Source organism: Bradysia coprophila (genome assembly GCF_014529535.1).
Source record: "Bradysia coprophila strain Holo2 chromosome X unlocalized genomic scaffold, BU_Bcop_v1 contig_12, whole genome shotgun sequence".
Classification (NCBI taxonomy): domain Eukaryota; kingdom Metazoa; phylum Arthropoda; class Insecta; order Diptera; family Sciaridae; genus Bradysia; species Bradysia coprophila.
Window position 1 is genome coordinate 1,464,274 of NW_023503293.1, and position 26,871 is coordinate 1,491,144.

The window sequence follows — 26,871 nt, forward strand, 5'->3', positions numbered from 1 at the left end:
GTAGAGTTAAAGAAACAGAAGCGAGCGAATTGCTGAATTGAAATTTTTGAACAAAATTTCCAACTGTAGTCCGGGTGCCTATGTCACCTTGTCGGATTTAAGGTTTTTAATTTTTTTTCTGTCTTAGGTGATAGAGTATGAGAAAGTAAGGAAACAAATTTTTTCCTGACTCCGGTAGACTGGTCCTTCCGTTAATTTTACCGTTTTTCTTTAAAGTGAACTTCTATAGCTGGAGAAAAAGCAAAGTTTTTAATCAACCTTTTTTTGTTGTTTAATACCTACATTTTAGGGAAGAACTCCTATTTATTAAACAAATGTCTGGCAGGTGATCTTTTTTCGGAAACACTGTACCAAAAAACTGCCAACTTTGAAGCACTCTCCAGCTGTTGTTGTCGGCTATCGAGAGACATCCAGAATCTGTTGCTGAACCCCTTAACTACACAAATCATAAACCCACAAAAAATGTAAATCTAAAACGGCAGCTGGAGAGTGGCTCACAAATAGCGTTTTTTTGTACAGCTTCTTCGAAAAACTGTCACATATCCACCATTTTGTTTTTCACAAAAAAGTTCCTCCATAAATGTAATTTGAGGGGAAGATATTAGCCAATTTCGTTGACAAAGCATTTTCAAAATGACAATTCTCTGAGGATTTTCAAGGATATTCCTATTGTCTTCCAAGAATTTTTTACTGATTCTGAATGGAGTGTCAAAGAATTTTTTCAATTATCAAGGATTTCCGTTTTGGATTTGATTTTCTATGATTTGAACTTTTCTTGTCTCGTTGAATAATAGTTATTTCCAAAATATCCATCTTCAATGTCTTTTTCGGACATTAAACTACTTCCAACTGTATGCGACAACATAATGGATTTTGTTTTCAGACATTTTTTTGTCCACTGACAGTGGTGAAAGATCAAATATATAAAACACAATTTGATTTGTAATTTGTTTTGATGAGTATACTGACACTTGAATTGAATCAAGAGTCAAGGAAACATTCCAGCTTTGTGCATTCGGTATAACATCGGTAACAACTTTAAATAAATGAGTTTCTGTTGCTTTTCCCCCAAGAACTGTACATGAAAGCAGAGCTTTCCCGCCGTTCTCATGTTTCACAGTTTCTTTACTCTATAGCTAAAACATCGATCAGGCGTGCGTATACTAATTTGCTTAAAACAAATAAACGAAAAACTAAATGATCGTTAAATTTTGATCTTTGTGTTCATCAATTCTTTTAGAGAAAGAAATAATTATTGGTGAGCGTTGTGTCCAGCATCGTAAACGCAAAACAAGTACCTCATTTAATGAAAGATAAAAAAAATTAAATTAGGGGTCATTTAAACTGTTATGTTATAAGCTCACATGTAAAGGATCTTTGTAAAAGCATGTGGATTAGTCAAATGGTGTTTGCCTCACAATAAGTTGTCCTACTGTATCCCTGTTAATTGCATCGATTTTTTAAAATCAATTTTACTAAGTTGTATAACAGAACATCCATTTCAAAAAAAGAAATGTTAACAGATGGCGACCGGGGAGGCGGCAGCAACGCCATCTGTTATCATTTATCTGATTTAAAAACCTTCTTGACATCTACAAAATATTTGAAAGAGATATAGACTCAGGGACTGTTTTGAGAAATCGATTTCTCGAAGATATGTTATGTAAATATAATGTGTGATATGGACTGTAGTTTCTAATTAATTTTTACAAAGTTTGCCTCAAACTTTTCAATAGTGGTAAAATTAAGCGCCCACTCAACTTTAAAGTTTAACGAATTAAAATCTCTAAAAATCAAAATTTAACGATCGTTTAGCACAGAACAGTTTATCGACCAGTTTAAGTGGTAGCCTTACCTAATTGCCGTTGCTCTTCAATCAACGCTTCCTCCTTGAGAGGCTTACAAAATTCCGAAATATTTTTATCAGATCTCAATTTACCAGGTCGTCCATCTTCCGGATAAGAAGACGCCGGCTCAACCGATTCCTGTTTGTAAATGGCCGACTTGATGATGGGCTTTGAATCCGATGGACTCATGGCCGGTTTAATGTCATTGACCAAATGTGGCGATGACGACTGATAACCTTGCGCTTCGATTGTATATGGCTGTTGACTGCCATAACAGTATCCTTGATTGGACCCACACGAATCGGAAATACTTAAGTCAGATTGTGACAGCCCGGTGTTGGTGCTGCCAGAAATCGGTCGCATCGAATCATCTCCATTCAATTGCCTAGCCGCCATCGAAATTACACCATCATCGTCAACGTTTAATATTTCATCGTCACTGATTCCTAGCGGAGGTTGATGCACTTGTATTTCTTCGTTGTTCAATAGAGTGGCATCGTCGCGAGATAGGATGTCAACATTTTTCGGACTTGTCGGCACAATCGGGGTACTACTTTGTTGAGCAATCGAATTGTCCTTGATGACGGTGCCATTGCATGCCGCAGTGCTGTCGGCTCCACGTGCAGCTTCAACTACGAAAACACCACCCTTTTCCGACGGTGAGTAATGCATTTTGGTTTCACGTGCATTTCGGGCCATGTCCTAAAAAAATTAAAAAAAACAATCGTTAGGACCAATGTTAGTGCTGGGTTAGAAACTTTACACGCCATACAACGTACTCTTAATGTTTCATTTAATTGATATTGAAGATTTTCCCACCTATTAACATTGAACCTGTCTCGCTGTTGACTTCCGAATCGTGTTTATTCCAATTTTTGTTTAGTCTTACCACAGCAATTCAATTTTAACTAACTTTTATCTCATAATTGCTCCAATCGTCAACATTAATTCAGTATTTCAGGGCGACAAAGATAACGCATCATACTTGTCGGCGTCGAAAGTTCCGCTTCAACATAAAATTTGGAAAACTCTCACTAAATGTGATAACTGATTATCTTATGTTAAAACTTTATGATAATAAATTCGAGTCGTCGTATTCAAAATGCTAAACGGCTGGACTGGTGCAATCAAATTAATTAAGAAATCTCTTCTAATTTACCGATGTGGAAAACAAAGACCAACTTTTTACAGACAATTATTCATAATTTTATGTATAAGTTGTTGTCGCAGAGTCCATTTAGTTTTTTTTTTAACTTTAAATGAAATTTAAACAAACGAGAGTTCAATTTGGTTTACAGCAGCAAGTTTTCAACTCGAGAGTAGGCCCGATTAATAAGGATTTTAGGATTTTCTGCGCTAGAAATTAGAAATTTTGAAAGTTGAGTGAAATAAACAACTGTCTCTTATCTTTCCATAAATCAAAAACTTTTCCTGATATTGTGATGGAAATTAGTACATTGAATGACAAGGGGCGAAAGTATATCAAAAATTTAATTATTTAGCCATCACAACAACGACACACACAAAAATTAACAAATAACTAACAAATCATTCAGCAACAAAAAGTATCAACTTCGTATGTTAATTTCAATAAGAGCACTGGCGCACGCTTTATTTCAATTTTGATCGCAGTACACTTAATGACAAGAGTCGACTATTACATTATGTAGTCGACTTTCGCATTATGTATATTGACTTTCGCTTTATGTATTCTTTCTTTCTCCCCGCTCAAACACATAACTTGCATTTTTTTACTTTCGCCCCGGATTTCGAGGGCGAAAGTATCAACTTTCGATGTTGGTATCAAAAAATTAGTCATTTGTGTACCTGTTTTGGACGATTGATTTAAGGCAATTTCGCGGATTGTAGGCCGAACGAAGTGAGATCTACAAGCGAAAGTGCCTTAAACCAACCGTCCCAAACAGGTGCACATGTGAGTTTTCATGCAGAGGGCCGGAAACCCGAGAAAATTCGAAAAATTGCCCTCATTTTCGGCCCCGAAGCATGAAAAAGCCAATTCAAGTCGCATATAAAATCATTCCAGCGATGGGATTATAAAATGTAAAAATTCTCTCTCTAGCAATAAAACTCCTTTTAAAAATCGAATTAGGGGGCACCATAAGTTTGAGAAACTCTGTTTTCTTATAAGGGCTAATTTTAAACATTGAACAGTGTGAACTAAGTTGTAGAGAGGCGCATTCGTCTTCACCACTTTAATAATTGCCGTTTGGTTGTTAGAGAGAGTATCAATTAAAGTTAGCTCGCTAAGTATGTGTTCATTATGTAGGTAGAAGCACGGATTTTCAGAGAATAAAAGCTCAATGCTTGTGTGCCAACTTGTAAAAATAAAAGCCTAATGCTAACCGGTGTGGCGACTCGCTTGACGAACGAATAATGCAAGAACAAATTCCTTACTTTATTGGTTAAAACTATCACACAGTCCAAGAAAATATGTATGGTTCAAAACGGAAATATCGCATGTGGAACAAGTCGGATTATAAAGATTGAACTGGTGGAACAGGTGACTTCTTACTTCTTTCGGAACGTATTGAGATTGACAAATATTGATTAATCTCAGAATAATTGTTTGACAGTCTACAAATTGATCTGAGAAAAAAATAATCATTTACAGTTCACATCTGACTATTCTCTATGCCGATGAATTTCCCGTGGCGTCGCCACTTTCTTTTCGCAACCAGTAACCTTTATTTTTACACAGCAAACTCTCACACCCCTTCAACGGTATAAAGAAAGAAAGAAAATAAAGAAATATTAGACACCAAACAAAAACATTTTTTTTTGTTTAAAAACATTAAAACTTTTCCAACATTTTATAGCTTCCGAATTCATATCTTCAAAAATAAAAATGAAACAATATGTGGAAAGAAGAAACTTGTAAATAAAATATCTGCATGAATATTGAAGTGTATAAATAAAACATATCATATTATTACATATTGTAGAAGAAAAATCGGATAATTGTAGAAGTGGGTGTTCAGAAATGGGTTCAACATATATTGCTAAACATTCACATTAGGTCTGTAAACATTATGTGTCCTGATACAATTTTAGGGACGCTTGAGCATCTTAGACTCAACGAAGCTTGTTACACTAAGTAAAAGCTTGCAAAATCAATTGAAATTTGTCTATTGAATATGGTTAGCAAAAAGATATGAAACGGTTCGTGAATCGCTCTAATTGGAATTTTCTAATTTTTCCCGAGATTTTTGCGTTCATCGATTGTATATTGTGATTAACCTTATAAAAATGGTCGATGTGAAAAAACCGAATTTGGTATTTCCTATTTTCTCCGCTCTGTTAACAAATAACTATTTCCTATTAAAAATTAACCTAAAAAATCTGGGTGTTGCACTAGATGCAAAATGTTTGATCCTCCAAGTTAGCCTGGCAATTAGGTGTTACATAACAGGCAATTTTTGTTCTACAAATTGACCTGAGACTTACGTGTTGCAGTAGAAACACATTGATTTTTCCTTCTACAAGTTAATCTGACGCTCGTTAAATCAATTTTGCTGTAGCGTCCTAACGATGAAAAACCGTATACAGCAGAAAATCTGTTATATCAAGTAATTATTTACCCCTGTTTGTAAAACGTGGTACTGATTTAGAGTGAGACGAGTCATACTAGAAAAGATCTTCTATTTTTCTAACTTGAGCATGACTGTTTCACATCAGAAATAAAGACTGTAAGTTCCATCGGGTGTAAATAGTGTACTGAAGAGTCTTCAGTGAAGACTATTTGCTCCTGGATGCAAATGGTTCATCAAAGACTATTTGCACACGGGTATCAACAGCATCTACAATCGCTCAGTAGATATCCTGATCTTAGATCGTGCGCTATACACTTGAAAAAAATCCATCGAGTCGAAATTTATTTATCTTTATCTTGACAGTTGCCATTTATACGCCTTATACTTGATATGCGGGATATACTCTAGTATAAAATCAAGTCCTGTAATACCCTTAATACACAATTTAAATTGTTTGGCTATATGTGTTCCATGTACACTGTTCATTCAAACATTGAGATTAATGCCAGAACAAAATCTGACACACAACTTCAATTTCTTTGTTGTTTTGATATCGAAAATTTAAATATATTTTAACAGGGCAGGAGAGAAAGTAGGTATTTTCTCCCCCCGCTGAAACTTCGGAAGCTTCTGTTGTGAAAAACGTTGTGTTTACCTCGGGAAAAAGAACACCCTCGAAATTCTATTTCCAACTTTTCTTGTCTCGTTGAATAATAGTTATTTACATAAGTGATAAAATGTTGATCAGTAGAGTTTTCGTGTGAATTTTGTTGATCCGAGGCGAAGCCGAGGTCAATAAACAGAAGAAAATGAGACGTTTCAACTTTTATCCCGAGTTATTTAATGGATTTTACATGCTTTTAAAACCTAAACCAAATTTCTTGTTTTCCCTGGGTGTGTAATAAGCCATTTTCGACCCTAGGGAAAACAAAAGCATGTTAATAACAATTGCATACGTCTGTACGCACTTTATTTAGGTCACAGCTGCAGTAGTAAAGTTTAAACTATCAACACCTAAACAACAACAATTATTTTAGCTTCGATATTAGTCTGAGCAATTTCGACAAGTTCGTCGCAAAATATATTTCTAAGCAAAAAATTGTTCTGTCTCTAAAATGCACCGATTTTTTACGAAATTAATTTGGCTTCCAAAATACGATAACCATTCGAGATCCATTCCACAGACACCAAAAACTTGACTGAGACGAGACCGTTCGTAACGACGATATGAAAAAATTGGTCTGAGCTACCCAAGGCTGTATACTTTGGGGAGGTCACGCAGATGCAGATACGCGGGTTACACACCTCGTTTCATACAAAAAATTCACCACGCCATACAAATTCAATTTTGGTGAATTGGTTTGTATGGAATAGGTGTGTTCCCGCGTATCTAATAAAAGGGCGATCTGCGTGACCTCCCCAAAGTATACAGCCTTGGAGCTACCTGGTAGCTAGAACAATATATTTGGCAACACTTTCAATCAATAGAATATCTTAAAACAGTTCAAAACAGTTGAAACTGAAAGCGATTGCGTCGGCCATATAAAAATTTTATGGTGGCTGCTGCAAGGATTGACGTTTGAGCGGTTTTATGAAAAAAAAACTGTGCATTTTAGAAGCATACCATATAACAATTTTTGGTTAGAATGATTTTTTACATCGATTAACAATAACAAATACACTTTCCCGTCCTTGGTGAGGAAATAACTTTCCTTCATTTAGTAAGGAAAAAATTTTCACTTATGATACTCCGTGGGAGCAAATATACGTGTAAGGACAACTTTCCGGATGGGACAGAATAGTTTCACTCTTGAAGTTCTCGGGAAATGAGTTAAATTTCAAAAGTCCATTGTTATCTGATGAGTGATGATCCATTTCCGTAAAACGGAGGACAATTTACATTTAAAGAAAAGAAGAAGACTGAAAGCAAAACCAAAACCAAACAAAAGGCAAAAAATAAAGCGTACAACATCCATCATATGAGTACAGGACTTACATTTCTCTCTTCTGTTTCCACAATCAAATGATTATTCTGCATTGTCATAGTGATAACAGAACCATTTGCTCCATTGTGGTTGACTTTATTTTGCCCGTTTGTTTTCGATGTTGTTTCTGCGCTAGTTTCAAGTGTATCGCTGCTTCGATTAATCGAATATCCTGATTCGGTCGATTTTAACTAAAATGAAATAGTTTCAAATGAATAAAGAAAAACCGCATCACGTTCGATTTTCGGATTGATACCGGTAATTTATATTTCGGGATGAATAAGTTCGGATCATATTTTATTTCTGTATCCGTACGTAAATCAGTTGGTACAATACCAGCTGCATACATAATAATATAACAATCAGAGTAAGATTCTGGTTGCCGTATTTACCATTTCAATTTTATGGGATTCATTGGACCTTTACAATTCCAACTTCGACTAAATTCAATTAAATTAATTAGACCGATACATTTAAAGCGTATTTTGTCCATGTTTTGTTTTTTTTTTATACCGAAATTATCTGATTTATATAAACGGATATAAAGGAAGTAACTAGTTCTTTGCCTTTTAAATTGATATTTAAATATATTTACAATTCTGAGTTTTGTTTATTGATTTTGGCTGTTGCTTAACTGATAATATCGATTACGTTACGACAAAGACGCAGTATTTCGAGTTTCTGACTCGCACAACGCATTCACGCATTCGAAGTTTATTTGAAAACGCATAGAAACGCATCGTGACGCATAGAAACGCATCGTGACGCATAGACTCGCATACATTTTAGAGTATTTTCTAGCATCAAATAGTGATATCAACATTCCACCAGTATTTCAAAAACGGATTTTAGAACGTTAGTAGGGCTAGTGAACAGTGGATTTTTCAATTGTTAGTTGTGCGAATAGTCATCTCATAAGACTTTGTGTGAATAGCTTAAATATTATAAAGTGGCACCTATACCTTATCGAAATACCGCGAAATTCGGTATTAAACATCTTAAGTAGCAGTACCTAACAGCCAAACAATCAAATGTATCTCCCGTATACCATTTTGGACTGCTATTTGTAGTAAAAAAAATTGGAGCAAGACGAGAGCTTAAATATCGTTTCCCAACCTTCTTAACCATTGAGTAGGTCATCTTGAGTTGGAATTCTTGTTATTGTTTTTTTTTGGCTAGCAATGTTTTTAAAGATTTTCCCACAACTTCTAAGTATAAAACACTCGAAACGCTATCGTCCTTTCTAAAATGTGAATGCCAAAGGTTTTTCAAATACATACAGCACTTTACTTCGCCTCATAGTTAGTGGAACATGCCATTCTCTCATCCCGTTTGAGTTGAGAAATAGTTTTGTTCTCAACTCAGTGACGAAAATTAAGACTTGATGCCTTGAGCTGCGAAAAATCTTTTTTTTAGGCACACGATGTGTATTGTCCCACTCCGCTTGCGTGCCAATCTACACCTAGTACCTAAAAAATGATTTATTGCTCGGTGGGATCAAGAGTATTGTCGCAACCTACACATGAAATGTCTATTTGTTTATGCTACAAGAACTTTAAACAAGTATTGCAAAATTGGCGAAGCTGAAAACACATTCACCGTTTCTTGCGCACAGAATACCCTTTCAAGTTGTTGTATAAAATACTTTTTTTTGTAGGATTTCCATTCGTTTTTCTATAGAAGAATTTAAATCAAAAACATTTCTGAAAAAGCGTACCAGCTGGGCTTTATTCGAGATATAACTTTTGATTTTGTACTGAGCCGATCAGCGAAAATTTTAATATTTTAATAGTTTACCTGTGACTTAAAGCTCAACAACATCATGTACAGTACACCCCAAGCTGAGGCTCCATCCGTTATCGGAAAAATGCCCTCGGCGCTCATGCCTGTTTTATCAGTGTTTTACAGTTGTGCGACACACTCTCAAGTTTCAGTATCCTATTTAGAGTACCTCAGATATAAACCAGATGTAATCATCGATTGAACGAATTGAAACAGAATCATAATTTCTTTGGAAGTGTTTTTTCTGTGCGGTCCCAGAAAAATGAGATTCAGATATAGCTTCGGGCCTGTCTGATTTCGAAAAACCCTCGGCCCGCACAGCTCTACACTGTACTATGAACAATTCCTTATCAAATTGATAATCGTACAGAAAATACTAAATTTCACTTCCAACCTACGTACGATACGTGGGATACGTATAGGTATAAATAAATTGATACAATCAGTTAGTTCCCCTTCTTCAGTAATGGTTTTGCAGTTCTATGGTATATTTTACACATAAAACATTAAATCGGTTACTTAGCAGGAGAAAAAAAAACGCGGAGAAAAATGTCTCATAAATTATTGCAAAGAAAAGCGATTGTGCATGTCTATTGCCCCAGAAGCCTGTTCTGTATATATGTATGAACACATTTGAAATTCTAAAAGCGAAACGTTTTCTGTTTTTGTTATTTCTAAGTACTCTCAGAAATGTGTTTTTTTACCAAACGAACCAAAAAAAGAAATTGTATCTCTCGACTCTTGACTGGTACCCAAGCCAAGCAAAATAAAAAGCATTAATTTTACTTCTACGGTTCGATGCCCTCGTGTGGTCTTAAACAAAGCAACAACATACAAGAAAATAATGGCAACAAATTCGAACAAAAAAAAAATCTACAAAAAAGATTGCATTCGTGGGTCCTAATCATGAACTGGTCAGTGAAAAAGAAACATATTATTGTATTTAAGGTGTATAACAATATACTTTTATTGCAATCATTCAGATTTGATATAAACCTACAAGCGTACCTTTGAATTCATCGTTTTCCATGTAATTCAAAAAGTTAACTAAATACGAATGAAACAAGAGAAAAAATTGCAAACTCTGTATACATCACACATTTAACAGACGTAGATGACGTTATTACATAGGTAGATGATACACAAGCATAGTGAGTGCATTGCCCATTAAAAAAAACCAACAACAAAAAATCAATCCTTTTCGTTGTAATGCAATGTTCTTCGCTTGGTCTAACAACGGGGAACGTTATTATGCATCACATTGTCTATATATAATAAAGTTCTTACGAGAAAGCTGTGTGTAGAGAAACGAATTGAATAGAATGCAACGAACCAAAGAATTTAAATACACAGTCCAGAATGTTCCAGGGATGGCGTTCATCAATAGAACGTAAAATTGAATTTTCTGTAATTTTTCGGTTTTGGACAGGAAACACAATTTCAAGAAAATGCTTCGTCTCCACTGAGTGAAAATAAAAATTTTTGAAAAAAATTGACAAAAGATGTGATTGATACAATTACCAAACCTTTAACAATGTCAAATCCAAAACTTTATCGACGCCTATGAAATTGTGTTCGTGCTGAAAAAGTTCTGGCCCCCCCAAAAAAATGCGAAAGAAACGAACAGACAATAGACATTCACATTTTTACGTTTTGAAATATTCCTACGAAATAAAGTACCGACATTGTATGGAACGACTTACAGCGACATAAAACTAACTATAGAATTCAAAACTCGAAATTTGATCTAAGATAAAGGCATCTAACAAGTTATAGCCACACACTTTGAACGAACTACAATAAAACCAATATAATACAGATTTTGGTTTTTTGTTCAATCAAGATGAATCTCAGAGTAGACGGAGTAGACACTGGCTGTAACTACATAACCACGTAAATTACCAACCCATTTGACCGATTTACCAGCTGGTCCACGGCATAATACTCGTTAAACGCCTGAACTTTTTTTTAATTAAATTAATTAAATTCTGATTTTAATTATTTAATTTGGAGTATGCATATTCGGGGTTAATTATAGCACTGTAATGTACTATCCGCCACCACCAGTTCGGTACATTTGTGGTATTGTCGGTAATGAGCTGAATGGTATTGCACAGTTATGGAATTTCAATCTAACACAAACGAAAAAATCTGCTAGTCGGTCTACCAAAAAAATTCTGTTCGAGGTGTCATACCCCAGATCTAAACGCATGTGACACCATCATTCGAAATAAAATGAAATGTCGGCAAAAATTGGGTCTACCACTCGATCTACCAAAATGCGAGGATGTTGTGCATTTTTCGGAATGTTTCTTCGTTTAATTCCTATTTTTTCTCAATCTTCATTTCAGGATAGAATGAATATGTTGGAAAATTTTGTACGATTTTAGGTTTATAGTTTGTCGGTTTTGTGTTGGGGCTTTTTTTTCTCGTAGTGCACAAACCAGTATTTTTTCCTCAACTTAGCGAAGTTTGCGTTCCAAAAAATTTTTTTTTTGTTTAGTTTCAGGATTTCCATTGAAACAACACAAATTATCATAAAACCGTATGTGTACTTGCTTTGGATGCATCATCTCGTAAAATATGAAATTTTATTGTGCACACCATATGCACTCCAGCACATATGGTGGATAGATTATTGTAGTTAAGATTGAAAATGCAATTGAAAGAGCAAGAAGCTTTCAGAGAAATCCAGAGTTATTATACCTTTTGTGAACGGATTTTGCATAAACAATGTTGTTTTGTAATCTGTTTTCTTCCGTAAGCTCTTTTACTTACGTATGGAACAATGTGAGGAGGTTGAGTGCAAATACGTTTGAGATTTTGAATTATATTACAGATGACGTGTACGTGAAACTTTAAAACTTTTATCAGCTCATTAGAACAGTTCAGATAGTGGATTGACAGTTTGTGATTGCTTTTATTGATTTCCAAAAGTCAACTGAACTAAATTGAGACCGCAAAAGAAAGTATAACAGAACTGGTAGTACATATGGACAATTAAGGATCACTCATAAATAGCGCCCTCTTTCAACAGAGTATTCCAGTTCGTTATATTCAAAAACTGTCCTAACTTCATTTTAAACCAGTTCTTCTCCCCAGCAAGAACGGTTCGAAAACTGCGTTAACTGTGCGAATTAAATACTAAATATCTTACAGGAGAGGGGCGAGTGCGGTCTAAAAATCTTCAAAGCGATAGGATGGGATTTCTAAATAAATTTGTAAGTTTTTAGGTCATCTTGGCGATGATGCATCTTGAGCTGGAATTTGTGTGGGGTGCATTGTCCCACAACTTTAAAATATAAAACACCAGGAGCACGGCTATTGTGCTTTCTAGACTGATAAAGTGAAAGGTTTTGCAAATGCTAATGTATACAGCACTCTACTTCGTCTAATTGTATTAAACTATGCGCATATTTTCCGACGTTAGGTCTCGCATTATGTATTCGTTTTTCTTTAAAAGGTATCCCATGTCAATCGTCAGATTTCATGCAAATTGACTACATAAGGCTCGTATTCCACAACATTTCTAAAAACAAACTTCGAACATCTTCCATCTTACATCTAAAAAATATTAGAAGTGATAGACATTTGTGAAACACATTTTCGAATCATTTATACTTTCGAATCCAATTTTCAGTTTGTTTTGAATTTGTTCCAGTTCCTAGTCTCTTAACATCAATTCAAAGCACGTTTACAGCGAGAGTCACTCTTTTTCGTATTGTTTTTATTGAATAACTCAACTAATTTTTGTTTTTGTAGGGTAAGACAAAGGTAACTTCATTTCATGGTACATCGGTACGTACATACTGAAGAATTCTATCTGAAGAGTTACCAAATACCAATGACTTCAAATATATAAGTGGAGAATTCTTGTGCAATTCTAGAACGACAGATTAAAGAACGACATTTCTTAAAGTAAATGGTAACAGTAAACACATGGGACATATCTTTCGAAATTGGTTACATATTACTGATCAGCGAGGACGTTGGAGAGTCCGAAATCGAACGATAAATATGGCAAATATTCTAACGTATATAACGAAGGCCAGTAAAGGTTTTGATGTTGTTACAATTTTTAAAAAAATATCATTATCGTCAAATACTAAGTGCATCCTGTACTTATGTAGGAATCCGAAAATAATAAAAGAGTATATCTTATTTGAGGAATAGTCTTTGCAATAAATCTCACTGCCTTGTTTTGAAGTTAGATTTCACATCTTCCGCATCTTCCTTACTTAATTTATGCATTTACCGAAAGTAGAAGTACGTCATTGTGTCAAGTGTCTTATGGTGCTTCAGTGTAAATTTATCAGAATTCCCTTATAAAGTCATCAAATTAACGAAAGAAACAACGGGTTTAGTGCACGGTTTCTTAATGGGAAAAGTCACTTATTGTGTCGTTAGTAAATTACTTGCATAAATTACCCCAAATTTGACTAAACTTTACTTAATTAATCACAGTTTTAAGTTGTTCTTTCAGAGCAACAAAACTTTATTCGAGACAAATGTAAGTTGAGTTGTTGTCGGAGCATAAAGTGAAAAATTAAATTTTAAGAAAACTATGTAAATATTTGGGAGAAATGTATTAAAATTTATACTCGCTCCAATTCCCGCTACGCAGGCAGCCCGGCAGCAGCTAGGTAATATGTATACGTACACGGAAAATGGAATGAATATTTTAAGAAAAGTATATTTTCATGTTTTCTATAGGAACAAAATAACCACTCATATTAATGAATGAAAAGCGAAACGAAAAGCTTTTGTTACATTATAATGAAATTGGGCTGGGTTAGACGAAAATTTTTCAAGTATTTTAATGATTTTAATATGTTTCCTGTTGAATTCCAGAAAGTAAAAAAAAAAAACTGAAGAAGAAGAACGAAAACTTTTTATTTAGAAAGCCAAGTGTAATTTAATGGCATTTTAAATTCATTTTCTTATTGTTATCTGAAGAAATCCGATGTTATTTACAGGGTATACTTTACTTAAAACTTACAAAGATGTTAATGTAAAAGAGCATTAGTATTCCAGTAACATTACATTATAGCATGGACATTGTTTTCGCGGATAATATATACTTTCCACAAACGTTTCAATGTTTTTCGCCATCGAAACCAAATTTTATCAAAAGAGAAAAATGTCTTCGAGTGAAACGTGTCCAAATTGAGACGGGGAAATCCATGCTTGAATTAAAGCTAAGACAATTCTAGGAAATATCATAAATATCAACAAGTATGATAAGTACTTAAAAAGTAGATGGTATCAGCACCTGGGTGCGAATAGTGTGAGTTATATTCTATACCCGAGAAACGAAACGCCTATTTTTTATACAAAGTATTTGACCGAGATATGCGAATCGAAATATTTTCAGCTTTAACGCTTAAATTGATTGAAACTTATTTTCAGAAGGGAGTAAAAAATATCACTTTTGAAGTGAAGATCAAATTTGGCATCAAAACATTTTAAATAAGTTTTTGGATTTAAATTCAATGTTTTGAGAAATGCGAGAGTTGCGTTATGGTGATAATGGGTTGTGTTATTTCATATAAAATCCCTGAACCAATAGTTGGGTTAGAAAAGTCATAACACAACTTACGGACGGTTCATAAGAACGACCAGTTGTGCTACTATTTTCTTTGTATCTAAATTTCCACAAGCAAATCACGGACATGTTTTCGCTACTGTAACTCTCGGTCAAATAAATTCAGAAAGTTCAAACGAAACGTATTCCTTGGACAATTCGTAAAAGGATACATAGACAGGGTCGAGGAGTACGTGAACATTTCGGTAAACTTCCGAATTTTCTCAGGGTTGGTAAAACTGCTACAACCAAATCTATTTTTTTATTGAAAGCTAAAAAAAAATTATATTCTTAACCAAGGTTGCGATCGCTAACGATTTTTATTAGCGACGCTAACGCTAACGCTAATTTCGAAAAATGTTAGCGTCGCTAAACTTATTCGCTAACCGAAAAAAAGTTAGCGCGCTAGTAGCGGTCGCTAATAGCGATCGCTAATGTTTCGCTAAGAGATCTCATGAATAAGACGATTTTTTAATTTATAAATTTTTTTAACGTTTTCGATCACGCTGAGCATGATGAAATCTCAATAATTTTTTTAATATTGTTTTTGATGAACTTTGATTGAATTTTGTTCAATCATTTTTTGAGGAAAATTTTATAGATTTTATGATTATGATTATGATTTATGTTGAATATTACCTTTTTACCGGAGTTGCAAAAGACTGAGTATAGTAACAATTGGAAAGTCAAGCTTTCGTGTGAATTTTGTTAATCCAAAGCATGAAAAGTATTTTACACGATTGCGAGGTGAAGTACATTTCATAACTCGATTTTTCAACGCTTCACTTCTAGTTATGCAAATAGCAATTCTAATAATTCAATATTAAATTGTTCAATACCTAGAAAGTTCTATTTTTCATTAGCGAAGTGATTAGCGAAGTGATTAGCGATCAGCGAAAAAACTTTCGCTAATGACATTCTAGCGAGCGCTAACGCTAGTAGCGACAAATTTTGAAAATAACCGTCGCTATTAGCGGCGCTAGTAGCGACGCTAGTAGCGTCGCTAATGATTAGCGACGCTAGTGCAACCTTGTTCTTAACCAATTCTCGATGCCTTCGAATGAATTCTCATGTGGAACAAGGTGAATTTTAAACGTTGGAAAGGTGGCTTTTTATTGTGCGAATAGCATTTACAATAACACTCCCACACGTCGCACCAGGAAATCGAAAAGGGAAATAATGACAAGCCAATACGGCTTAAACAATATTCTAATTACTCTGGGCGAACTTTGTGGTGATTCCAGGGATACAGCTATTCGTTATTTATACAATTTGCGCATAGGAAGTGTTCGAACAGGTATAACCCATCGATATAATATACTGTAGAAAATGAGACACCAAGAACGAAATTTCGGAAATATAGCACACATACAACTGCAAAAAATACGAATCACAACACAAAACGAAGAGAAAAAGGAAAATTGAGAAATGCAGTTTCAATTATTTTCAAATATTTGTATGACATCATTTCGCGCGCTTTCTCAAAACGTAAGTTACGTTACACATACATCCATGTGATCTTTCCGCATAAAGTTGCTTTGACATTACTTATCTACCCTATATTATATCGATGGTATAACCTAATCAAATTTCTGCAATCCAATGATATAGGTATGTACTACATTACTTGCATGTGAAGGTTTACAGAAACAACCAACTTAACAAAATAGTACACGAAATGGGTATCTGTGCAAATCCTGGCAGATAGACAGGATGACTATTTTTCCCCTAAAACATTCTCATTAGCTTGCAGCATTGAACCGGTGCTAGAATTTCCGGAATATATTTTATAATTTATGTTAACGAAATATTCAAAATTATAATTTAGACTTTGTCACTCAACCAGCTGCAAATTCAAATCTATTAAATATTTGATAACAATCACACCAGTGACAATGACAAAAATGTATATAATATGCGCCAGGCCGTGTACTTAATTTGAAAACAACCGAATTAATGAACACAAAAAACATGAATGATTTCAAACAGATACGTCCTGCTAGCAATAACTTTATTTATTTTTTTATATTATCAACATTGCCGTTTTGCAACCATTTTTCAACTAAACACTTGTGGTGATGATAAGTCGTCAATCCGTAATTCTATCTGCAATATAGGAAAAAAAAGAGAACATTCTGATGTATCATGCGATATTTGTACGTAATTTCACCACTAAAAGATCACAATAACAATTCAAAAAGCCTTTCAACAAAGTGTATATAATATTCTACATCCATAATACATTTATGTGTACACACTCATTTTTTGGCACAAAAAAAAACCAACATTATGCATAGTCTCAATGGTTGTTTTTTTTCTGTATAAGTATTTCAAATTTTTAAAGTGCAGTTGTTCGTTATAATAATATTTGCTAAAACTTGAAGAGTTGTTTTTTGATTGCTAGCGGTTAATAACCGGTCAATGACCATCATAATATACACCATACATATCTACCTCTATGCACCAAAACTGGACAAATGCCTTATTTGTTTTTATTTTGATTATTTTTGTGCATTGCCTCTTATATACATGAAATTCTATAAAAGTACAGTTTGTGCATGTGGAGAGAAGACGTTAATGATGATGTTGATCTTGTTGAAAAGAGAAGAAGTAAAATTTTTATATATTTTTTGAAGTGTGTTGCGTTCTTTTACGTTTTAAATGAACTTTTTGGAAAAAATAAAATAGCGTAAATATCAGCAAGGCGTACAACGTAAAGGGAAAACGTATGTTTGTCGGTTGAAACGACTACATAAATCGATTTTTCACAACGCAGGCCAGAAAATAGTCATTGTCTCACCTTAGCTGAAGCCTTGGGAGCCTAAGTTGTGAAAAACGTTATGTTCACGCTAAAAATGAAATTTCCAACTTTTTCCCCATTGGTGATCAAATAACTATTTCATATGTGGGGTGTAATTACACTTATTTTCTCTAATTAAAATGTCATGAGAAAATGATGTTTTGTTGGCGCTTCGTCTGATCACAGTTCATATTTTGACAGTGGAGAAAGTAGGCAGTTTCTACCCTTAACTGTCACCTTTGGTTTCGTTTAAAAAAATAAATAACAAATTTATGCTTTTGTTTCGTTGAGAAAATGGTTAATCATACCACGCACATTATGGGTTCACGTATCGAACAAAATAGGAAAAACAAACGAGAGCAAAATTTCATATTTTCTTCCCTCCAAATAACTATTTTTTCCGAAATGATAAATTTTGTGTGTGTTTACGCACATCAAGTATGCATGATGTTAATTGTAAACATAACCAGTCGACCTGCAATGTGAACATTTATTTAGTGCTGCAAATCTACATTTTAGTTTATTTTGGTCAATGCAAACGATGAGGGGTACGCGAATTCCAAAACAGGTGGGCAACAATTTTTTTTTGTGGAGTCCTCACTGGTGACAGTGGTTTTCTTTGGCGTTCTTATTATGATTTCTCTGACGTTACGATTTGATTCTGCTCAGTTGTTATTATTCTCTCTACCTCGCCGAACGAAACAAGCAAAATTGGAATTTGAGTTTTTCTATAGTCGATTACGCAATGTGAGTAGTACTCCATTCGGTATATGGACAAAAACCGACAATTTTCCTTTATTTTAGAGAGAGGTCAGAATCATTACTATCGGAGTTGGAAATGAACGGACCAATAGATGGAGGAACTTTAGCTAGCAACTAGCATTTACACTAAAAGGTTGAATTTATGGAAGCAAACTTAAGAGGCATCTTTGTAATTTCTGTTTATATTTTATTCTCGATTTTATCTGGTTTTCATCTACCATCTGTTCTCGTTCTGTATTAGAAACTCGAATATTTATTATTTGACTATCGTTAATTGATTGTACCGCAGGCATTTTCCTTCCTCATTTAGAAAAAATGTGTGGCGTGAAGGCGTCGAGGAGATTCAGACTGGAAAAAAGTTTGTTCGACCTAAGTTTTATACAGTTCATAATTTTGATCCATTTTAAACAAATTGAACATGATTCTTTCTCCAAAGGATCGAAGGGTTGGGTTTAGATTTGGAATTTTTGTCGTTTTTCTTTATAAATATTTCTACTGTAAATGTGCTATATTTTTGAGCTTTTCATGATTAAATGATTACACCGTGAGAGGTACGAACTCATTCACATAGAACACAGCTGTACATCTTCTGGTTCCACTTTAATTGAATTCAATCACAGCAGAGTAAAATGAACCAGACAGTGGCGGTTCATTTTCGAAACGTCAAATAAATGACCTAATAAATTGACTAATTTTATTCGCAAAACATAAGACTGTTACATTGTTCAGGTGCCTAGTCAAATCACGCGCTCCTGCCTGTATTTCTTTACTCTGCCGTGATTCAATTCAAAACGGTTTTATTCAATCAAAAAATCTCTTTCAACAAAATGACATTTTCCTCATCAAAAAACAAAGCGACCTAGCTCTGACTTTACAACTTTGTTCGAATCGAAAGTGGGTGCGTATGACCGTTTCATAATTGCAGTTCTGTTAACAACATGTTTGAGTTCAAATTTGTAATTGTCCTAATGGTCTTGACAAAATTTATCATAACATACCTCCCATCCAGTTACAATATCCGAGCACGCAAATTGGTTTATTATTTCGTGATACACACGTACGAATCGAATACACAATGAAAATCCATATTTATAGTTCCCACGAGCTGAACAGTTCTGTATATACGACCCACCCAAATCATCACCCCGTTCCATTCAAAATCCACTTACCCATTTCGATGGGCTATTTTCTCAAAGCTAAATAAATGTCTACTTTTAGCCAAACAATCTAACTTTTTGTTGTCCTTCGAATATGGGACTCTTATATTATGTTGTTACACAAGAGTATCAATATCACTTCGGTTTTTCATTGGGGACACAATATATGCACACAAAAGGGAATAAACCTTTTGTTGTAAAGAAAAAGGTAATAATTACACATAACTTGAGATGGAAATGGAATAATGCGAGTGTGTTCTATATACAAACGGCAGTGGATCTATTCGTTTTATAGAGATACAAGAAGAGGATGAACCTTGGATGTGAGTCCACATTGAACATCATGACACCGAAAAAAAAAAACTTTACAGGAAAAGTGAAACCGAAATGTTTTTTGTCCATGTTGTGAAATAGTCCTGTTATATGTCAATGTTCTCCTCCCCACACTCCCAACCCCATCGTACAAATACCTAAATTATAATCTTATCGAAAGTATATATTTCTGTTCGAATAGATTCGATTTGCAAAAGCTTTTGGATATAAGGACTAACCTATAGTTAGACAATTGAATATGACCATATAATACGTTGCTGACCTTTGATATGAAATATCTGCTTGGAAACAGAGAAAGGATGTTCCATTAGTTTTGATATTATTGTTATTGATGAACGTGACCGTCATTTTGAAACGAAACGGAAAAGGACACAGAGAAATGTCTTTTATATACGGAATTTCGCTGTTCTGTGCGTATGTAAAATGTAATCGGAATATCGCAATGCGGATTTCCAGCACAGTTTTGAAATTGATAAGAAATTTATAATTAAAAATTTTGGGTTTTTCTAAGATCGTTATCGAATCTATGTTATACTTGTTTCGATTTGAGTATTTTCAACAGATTGAAATAAAATCTTTGTACGAACTCGTGTATGTATTTTGAACGACGTTTGCTGCTCTATTCGAATACGACAACATAACTCTTCACCTTTATAACGTAGAGAGTGATTAGTTTTATTAACGATTTCGGACATTTCTTTGTTTAATCTTTCATTTCATTATGTAAAACGAAAATTTTCCGTGCGTGATTAGGTTAAGATCACTTGGCCATGTTAAACTCAAACGTACACATACACCACACATACAATGTGCGTACTGATATTGTACAGGTGCACAATGTGCTTATAATTGGATCTTTCAACATCGCCTATATTATTCTAGGCATATAACTAAGTGGATATTACCCTCAAATTTTCCTTTTCGTTTTAACTGTCGTCGTTTTAAGACCATTCTGAAATACAGGGGACGTCAGTGAAATTTAGACATAAATTTCTTTTAGCGACTTTTCAGTTTCAGTGGAACTATTTGACCCATATGAACAAGAATAATCACTTCTGTTTGTATTAGTGGTCCAGCTGAAAAACAGCTGAAGAATATTCCTGTCTAAATTTAACTGACGTCAACCGTGCCTAACATAAATATTTAACGTATGCATGCAAACACACACACACACACACACACACACACACACACACACACACACACGTTTTCAAGAACAATAACACATCAAGTCAAGAATCCTTTTAATTTTAATTCAGTTATAGAGATCTTGGAGCATTCAAGTATACGTTCTTCTCTTGGCACTCATTTATTTGCACTTGACTATATAAATTTTCATTCTAAGTACACTTGGCACTTGTCGGTAGGTAGCGAGTCCCAATACCGGCATACCAAGGATATATTCTGTTCAATACCGATTACTATATAATAGATAGAGTTTTGTTTGGTTAACGGTATAAACACGGATGGTAGTAATGTTAGCTTGTAGGTGCGTATGAACCAGTTGCTGCTTGATTTTACAATTTTTTTTTTAAGTTTTCAATATTCACGTGTGCTAATGCTAAATTTAATAAAAGCTCCAACAAGCCCAAAGTTCAAGTAATAGTTAGCTCGATTGGCTGAGCATTTACCACAGTTTCAGCAAATTACTGTTGTGAAATCAAAATCTTTTGGTAAATCGATAATGAATCGTTTAAATATCAAAACTTGTTCAGACGAGGAATTGCAATTACGAGCATTGTAAGCCGTATGATTTGTGCTTAATTGTATTTCGTGTACGCAAATAGTACACAATTAATTGATTAGATAGGAATTACGTTTAAATTTCTGTGGTTACGTATGCATTATACATATTATCAGTTTATGTTTATATACTATAAGCGTACACTATATACTATGCTTTTTATTAGTATATTACCGAGTAGATTACGCCCTTGTTTGGAACATTTTATTTTGCCAAGTTTGACGGTTGCAGTGGGTAAAATATAACACAAAATTAACAGTCAGTTACAACATTGACTCATGAAATCGAAGGCCGGCTCTATCTCTAACAGTAATTTATGCAACAAGTTTCGAAAAGTGGTTGTTTTTGTCATTAGATGTGAAGTTATCAAACGAGCGCAACAAGTTCGATAATCACTTCGTCAGAGATAACCACATCGTCAGCAATAAAAAGCCTCTTCATACGTCACCCAAGCGTCGCATGAAAAAGTTCACTTTTCACAGCACCGTTGCAGAGATAACTAATATTTACTAACACTTTCGCGACGTGATGCAAATAAAGTTTTCAGTAATCTTGTCACAAAATCATTTTTCCGTGCTTTGTCACTAGTGATAAAAATTACATTGAAATAATATATGATAAAGTGATAAATTTTGGTGACGGATTTGCATGTGTTACTATTTATTAAGCGAAAGAAACAATGGGGCATTGAAGTTTTGACAAGTTATTTTTAATCGACGTAAAACATGATTCTAAGCAATAAATTGTTCTACGGTATGACTAGAAAATGTACCGATTTTTTATAAGCTCATCTTAACTTCAAAATGTACAGCCGCTTGTAAGACAATAGCGAAATGGCGGCCCTATATTTTTTATTTTACGCTGTTTTAAGACATTCTATTGATCAGAATCGTCGATACCCATGTCGCTCTTGATGTGGGGCACCTTACACATACTTTTATTCATCGCTGCTGGAAACGGCCTTAGTCACATCTTAGGCGGCTGACAAAATTGGGTTGATTTAGAGTCGTACTTTGTAAACTAAATTAATTTTATTTAAAAAAATCCGTGCATTTTAGAGGCATACTGTAGAACAATTTTTCGTTTAGAATTATGTTCTGCGAATATTTCGTCAAAACGTCAATGATACATCCATATTTGCAGTAAATTAGACAATGGTTTGACGATTTTGTTGCACCAAGTGAACGTTATCAAAGGAAACTTTCGAAATCAAATGGAATGACTTAAAGTTTTTTGCTCCAATAATTCAGGTAAAATTACCTCTCGACACATTGGGCAATAAGCTCCGTTCAATGTTGTTGTGAAGTGACATTAATTACGCATTCAATCTTATTTTGTGTTCCGTGAAACTAAGCTGCTTCATTCTGTTTGAAGCTTATTGGAAGAAGTGGTGTTAAGCTGGAGGAATTTCCTGTTACAAACTTTTTTGACACATAAGTTATTCCTACAACAACTGTTTGTTTAGAGATTGCCGGATTTTGTTGTTGCATAAAGAAAACAAAAATATGCGAAGCCTGTCAAATGTTTTGATTGGCCGGGATAATTTATGTGGCAGATTTAATCAACGCTGGAATATTAATCAACTTAATTACACGAAAAATGTTCAATTCGGATGTATTTATTTATTTATCTTGATTAAACGTCCGCATAAATCTAATTCAAATTTATCATCTCAAATAAATGTAATTTACACATACTTACTTCCCGGAAAAAGAAAGAAAATCATTTCGCTTCCACATGCATGGCAGTGTATTCGGCAACATAATATTATGGTAAATTACTCCAATTCCCATCTTACATTGTCTCACATTAAATCCACGCATTCACATGGCTGAGACAAACGAAAACACATTGTTATCAAGAACATCGCACTTATACGACACACCATCGTAATTACTCATCTTCTCCAAAATAAAAAGATTAGGCAAACAAACAAACATTTAAATTGTATGAGCAGCAAAAAAGGGGATTTAGATTCAGCTAATCCCGCAGTTGCTTTATCCAAATGTTGAAATATGATACCCACCATACCCCATAATGACATTTAATTAGAAGTTACCAGTGTGATAAACCGCATCCCATAAATGCAAATACAAAAGAGAGAATTTAAAGCAATCTCTGTAACACAGAAGTAGGTTAGTGTGAGCACATACAAATGTTAGAGAATCGCGTTCACAATATGAACGAATGTAAATACGGAATCGGCTGCTCTGGTTACTGTTAGTCATGTCTCACATTATCATGCTCGCACATTAGTGAGAGAGCGTGACGCAAGTCCAAGGCTACCTTTGACTCAAGTCTATGGAATGTTTGGAAACAAAATTTCCTTTGTCAATCTCATTATAAAGCGTAACTGTCGCGTAGCTTGAACTCACTGAGATACCGTCAACGCCCATCAACAAAATGATCAAATTGATCTCAGCTACCGTGACCCGTTCGAAGAAAATTGACAGGGGATTGAGAGTCAAAGTAGCGGATAATGCTCGAGAAAAGTCAAACTTATGATTTTTAGAAATTTATTTGGAGGTATTCCTCGACTCCCTTAACACTTTCCGGTGTGCCTAAAGTTGACGAGTCGCAATAACCATCAACGGTCTAAACTAATGAAAGTCGTAACGAGTACCTTCTAGAATGTCATCAACCAGGTTTTAATCCACATTTGCAGAAACAAATCGTTAAAAAACTTAGCCACCAGTTCACGACGCAACGAAACACCTTCATCGTCCCAAGGAATCGTATCGCATATCTTCCGGGCGACGCAATTTTTTCGGAGTAAAATTTTCTTTGTAAAAATTATTTTGAGTTCAGGAATGCGTCACTCCTAGCGATATCAGTTACTTTGACAGTAAACCAACAAGGACCTGCGTCACCCTTTAAGAGGATCCTTGACTGATGTATTATACAACATTGAGAGCTATTTGTCATGTAACTCAGTCATACAAATATTATTGTCTTCGTTTACAAATGACTAAATATTGTTGTATGACATGGCTGAATCGTTTTCAGTTGTACACTGTGCTCTGTACGAATTGAATAGTTTAATTTAGTAAAAAGAAATCCTGCTATTCATTGTATAATACAAATCGCATGCGAAATGCCATTTGGAATTGCAAAAAATCTGATTCTATAGAACCGGGATATGTGTGTGGTTTGGCTATTCAATTTTTGATGAATCGTTTCTAGGCATCGGGTGTGGTTGGCCACAAAACTAACAGTTTTCCTTTCTTTTCGCTCTTTCTCCGCTTTTTTCCGTAGAAAATAAATAACATTTGCTGGCTAGTTGGTAATGGCTGCACATTGGAATTAACAAAGCGGATAGCACACAAAAAACTTTCGTTCCTGGGAAGAGCGAATACTTAATCATTTCTGTGCTGAATCTATTTTCGAATTGAAATTCCAAGAATGCCATTTGTTTGGCTCATTTCGATAAAAAGATTAGCATGCTTTCAGCTACACAAAATACCGAGACACAAAGTTATGTTTATTTGTCTCATTTACGTGATGAAAGATCAATAATCAGGACTAAGTTCGGAAAATATTGGGAGCCATTCACAAAGTACGTACACTCTCACGGGGTGTCTAACGAAAATGTAACGCTTCATTGTGCATTTTCGAAATTTTCTCCATAATTTTTGACATACGGAGGTACGAGTTGTTTGTCATTTCTCTCGCGGATGGCTACTTTGAATGACTATTTGAACGTAAATGCGGAATAACACCTTTGGCTCAAAGAAGAAGAAAAAAACAAAGGAAAATAAAAGCAAAAAGTTCAATAAAAATCAGAAAATGGCTCCATTAAATGATTCAGCATTTAGTTACACGCTTCTAGATAAATGAACAATGTCGGTGTAAATGTGTACGGAAACTTTACTGAAAGCAATTCCATTGTCCCTCCGCTTGCGCAGATAAATACAGTTTCGTTAGTTTTTGTCATCTCGTATGCATAATTTGATGATAGAGTTGCTTTACCATTAATGTAATCGAAATTGTAAATTGTAACCCGTTGCTCTAATGCACAAACACAATAAACTGGTCACTGGTTGCCAGCGTAACATCTCATCTTAATTGATGTGATATAACAATATCATTGAAATGGGATGCAAAATGTGTGAATAATACCAACAACTGGGTATGAGTATGTGAACTGTTTAACTTATGAAACGGGTGGAAGATAATCTGTCGCTGTTTAATGTTTTGTAAAAGGTTACATGGTAAGGTTGGCCCGTCGAGCATATTTTTATGACGAACGGAAAGTCAGCAATTGACCGAAAGCCTGTTATGCATATCTTCTGAGCTACTTAGCTACGTAACAATCTTTCCGCTATGACAATACACAATCCGTGCCAACGGATGGAAATGTTTGTGCAAGTGATTTAATTTTCCTGTCACATACTGGGTGATTATTTTCAATTGTCTCGATGGAGAAAAACTCTCATTAATTATTCAACTCTAACAGCTAACAAGCAAAAATGCAATTAATGTAAATCGTACCCGTTTCCATTGAGCAATTTCCATAAATTCTTTTTGCTTTAATTTCTTTATAAACGACAAAACAACCGCTTGTCTATTTGCATTTTCACTTTTTTTTCGTCGTTTTATCTTGTCCAAGGGAATCTTTTATTTTTACGGTAAAGTTTCATGTTAGATGTTGAAGAATTCTTTTTTTTCTCCCTATTCTCGTTCCAATTTCGCTGTGCCAATTGTGGGTGCTTCAGTGGAAGTTTTGCAATCCAATTAATTGCATCTTGGATTTATATAATTGTTTGTTCCAAACAAAATTGGAATTTAAATGAATATTGCAATTCGAGTTGAACGTCCGCAGAATATCAAACGTGACTTGTAAGTAACATCGCTTTTGAAAAATACTTTAATTAAATTTTTGGACAGTAGATGCAGGTTTCGAATAGTTTAGGAATCATGGACGAAGCCTTAAATAACAGGTCTGCTACATATTGCTAATAAATGTTTCAACAACAAAGTCGTCTCTATTGCAAAAGGTATACAAATTGTGTACCTACGTACAGTAGGATTTAATCTAACTACGAACTGTTTTTTGGTTGTTGAAATCACTTGGCTCATTAGGTATGCATTATCTGAACACATGGCATCATATATAGTACAGTCTGGCTAAATTATTGTATGCAATACTAAAGTTTATATGTAATGTCGTGCTTTAGCTTGTCATTTCCTCATCTGATTTATAATGTTTGCGATTTTGTCGGTGAGCATAAATTCGAGATAAATGCTGATGACTGCTACAGAGTTCAGTCCTGTGGAGCTACATGTCTGTGTGACGGTAACATAAAATTTACGTTAACGCATATTA

General features: G+C 34.5%; 1 protein-coding gene across 3 annotated transcripts in view; it reads right to left on the minus strand.

Moving 5' to 3' along the window:
• LOC119067554 overlaps positions 1–26,871 on the minus strand; it is a 119,198-nt gene that overhangs the window by 447 nt on the left and 91,880 nt on the right. For 2 of the 3 annotated variants that reach the window (XM_037170616.1, XM_037170617.1), the window contains 2 exons: positions 7,395–7,574; positions 1,856–2,549 (listed from right to left, as the gene is read on the minus strand). In XM_037170616.1, the coding sequence (XP_037026511.1) occupies positions 1,856–2,549; positions 7,395–7,574 (874 nt within the window). The remainder of the gene's footprint in view (positions 1–1,855; positions 2,550–7,394; positions 7,575–26,871) is intronic. The other variant, XM_037170618.1, reaches the window with a different exon arrangement.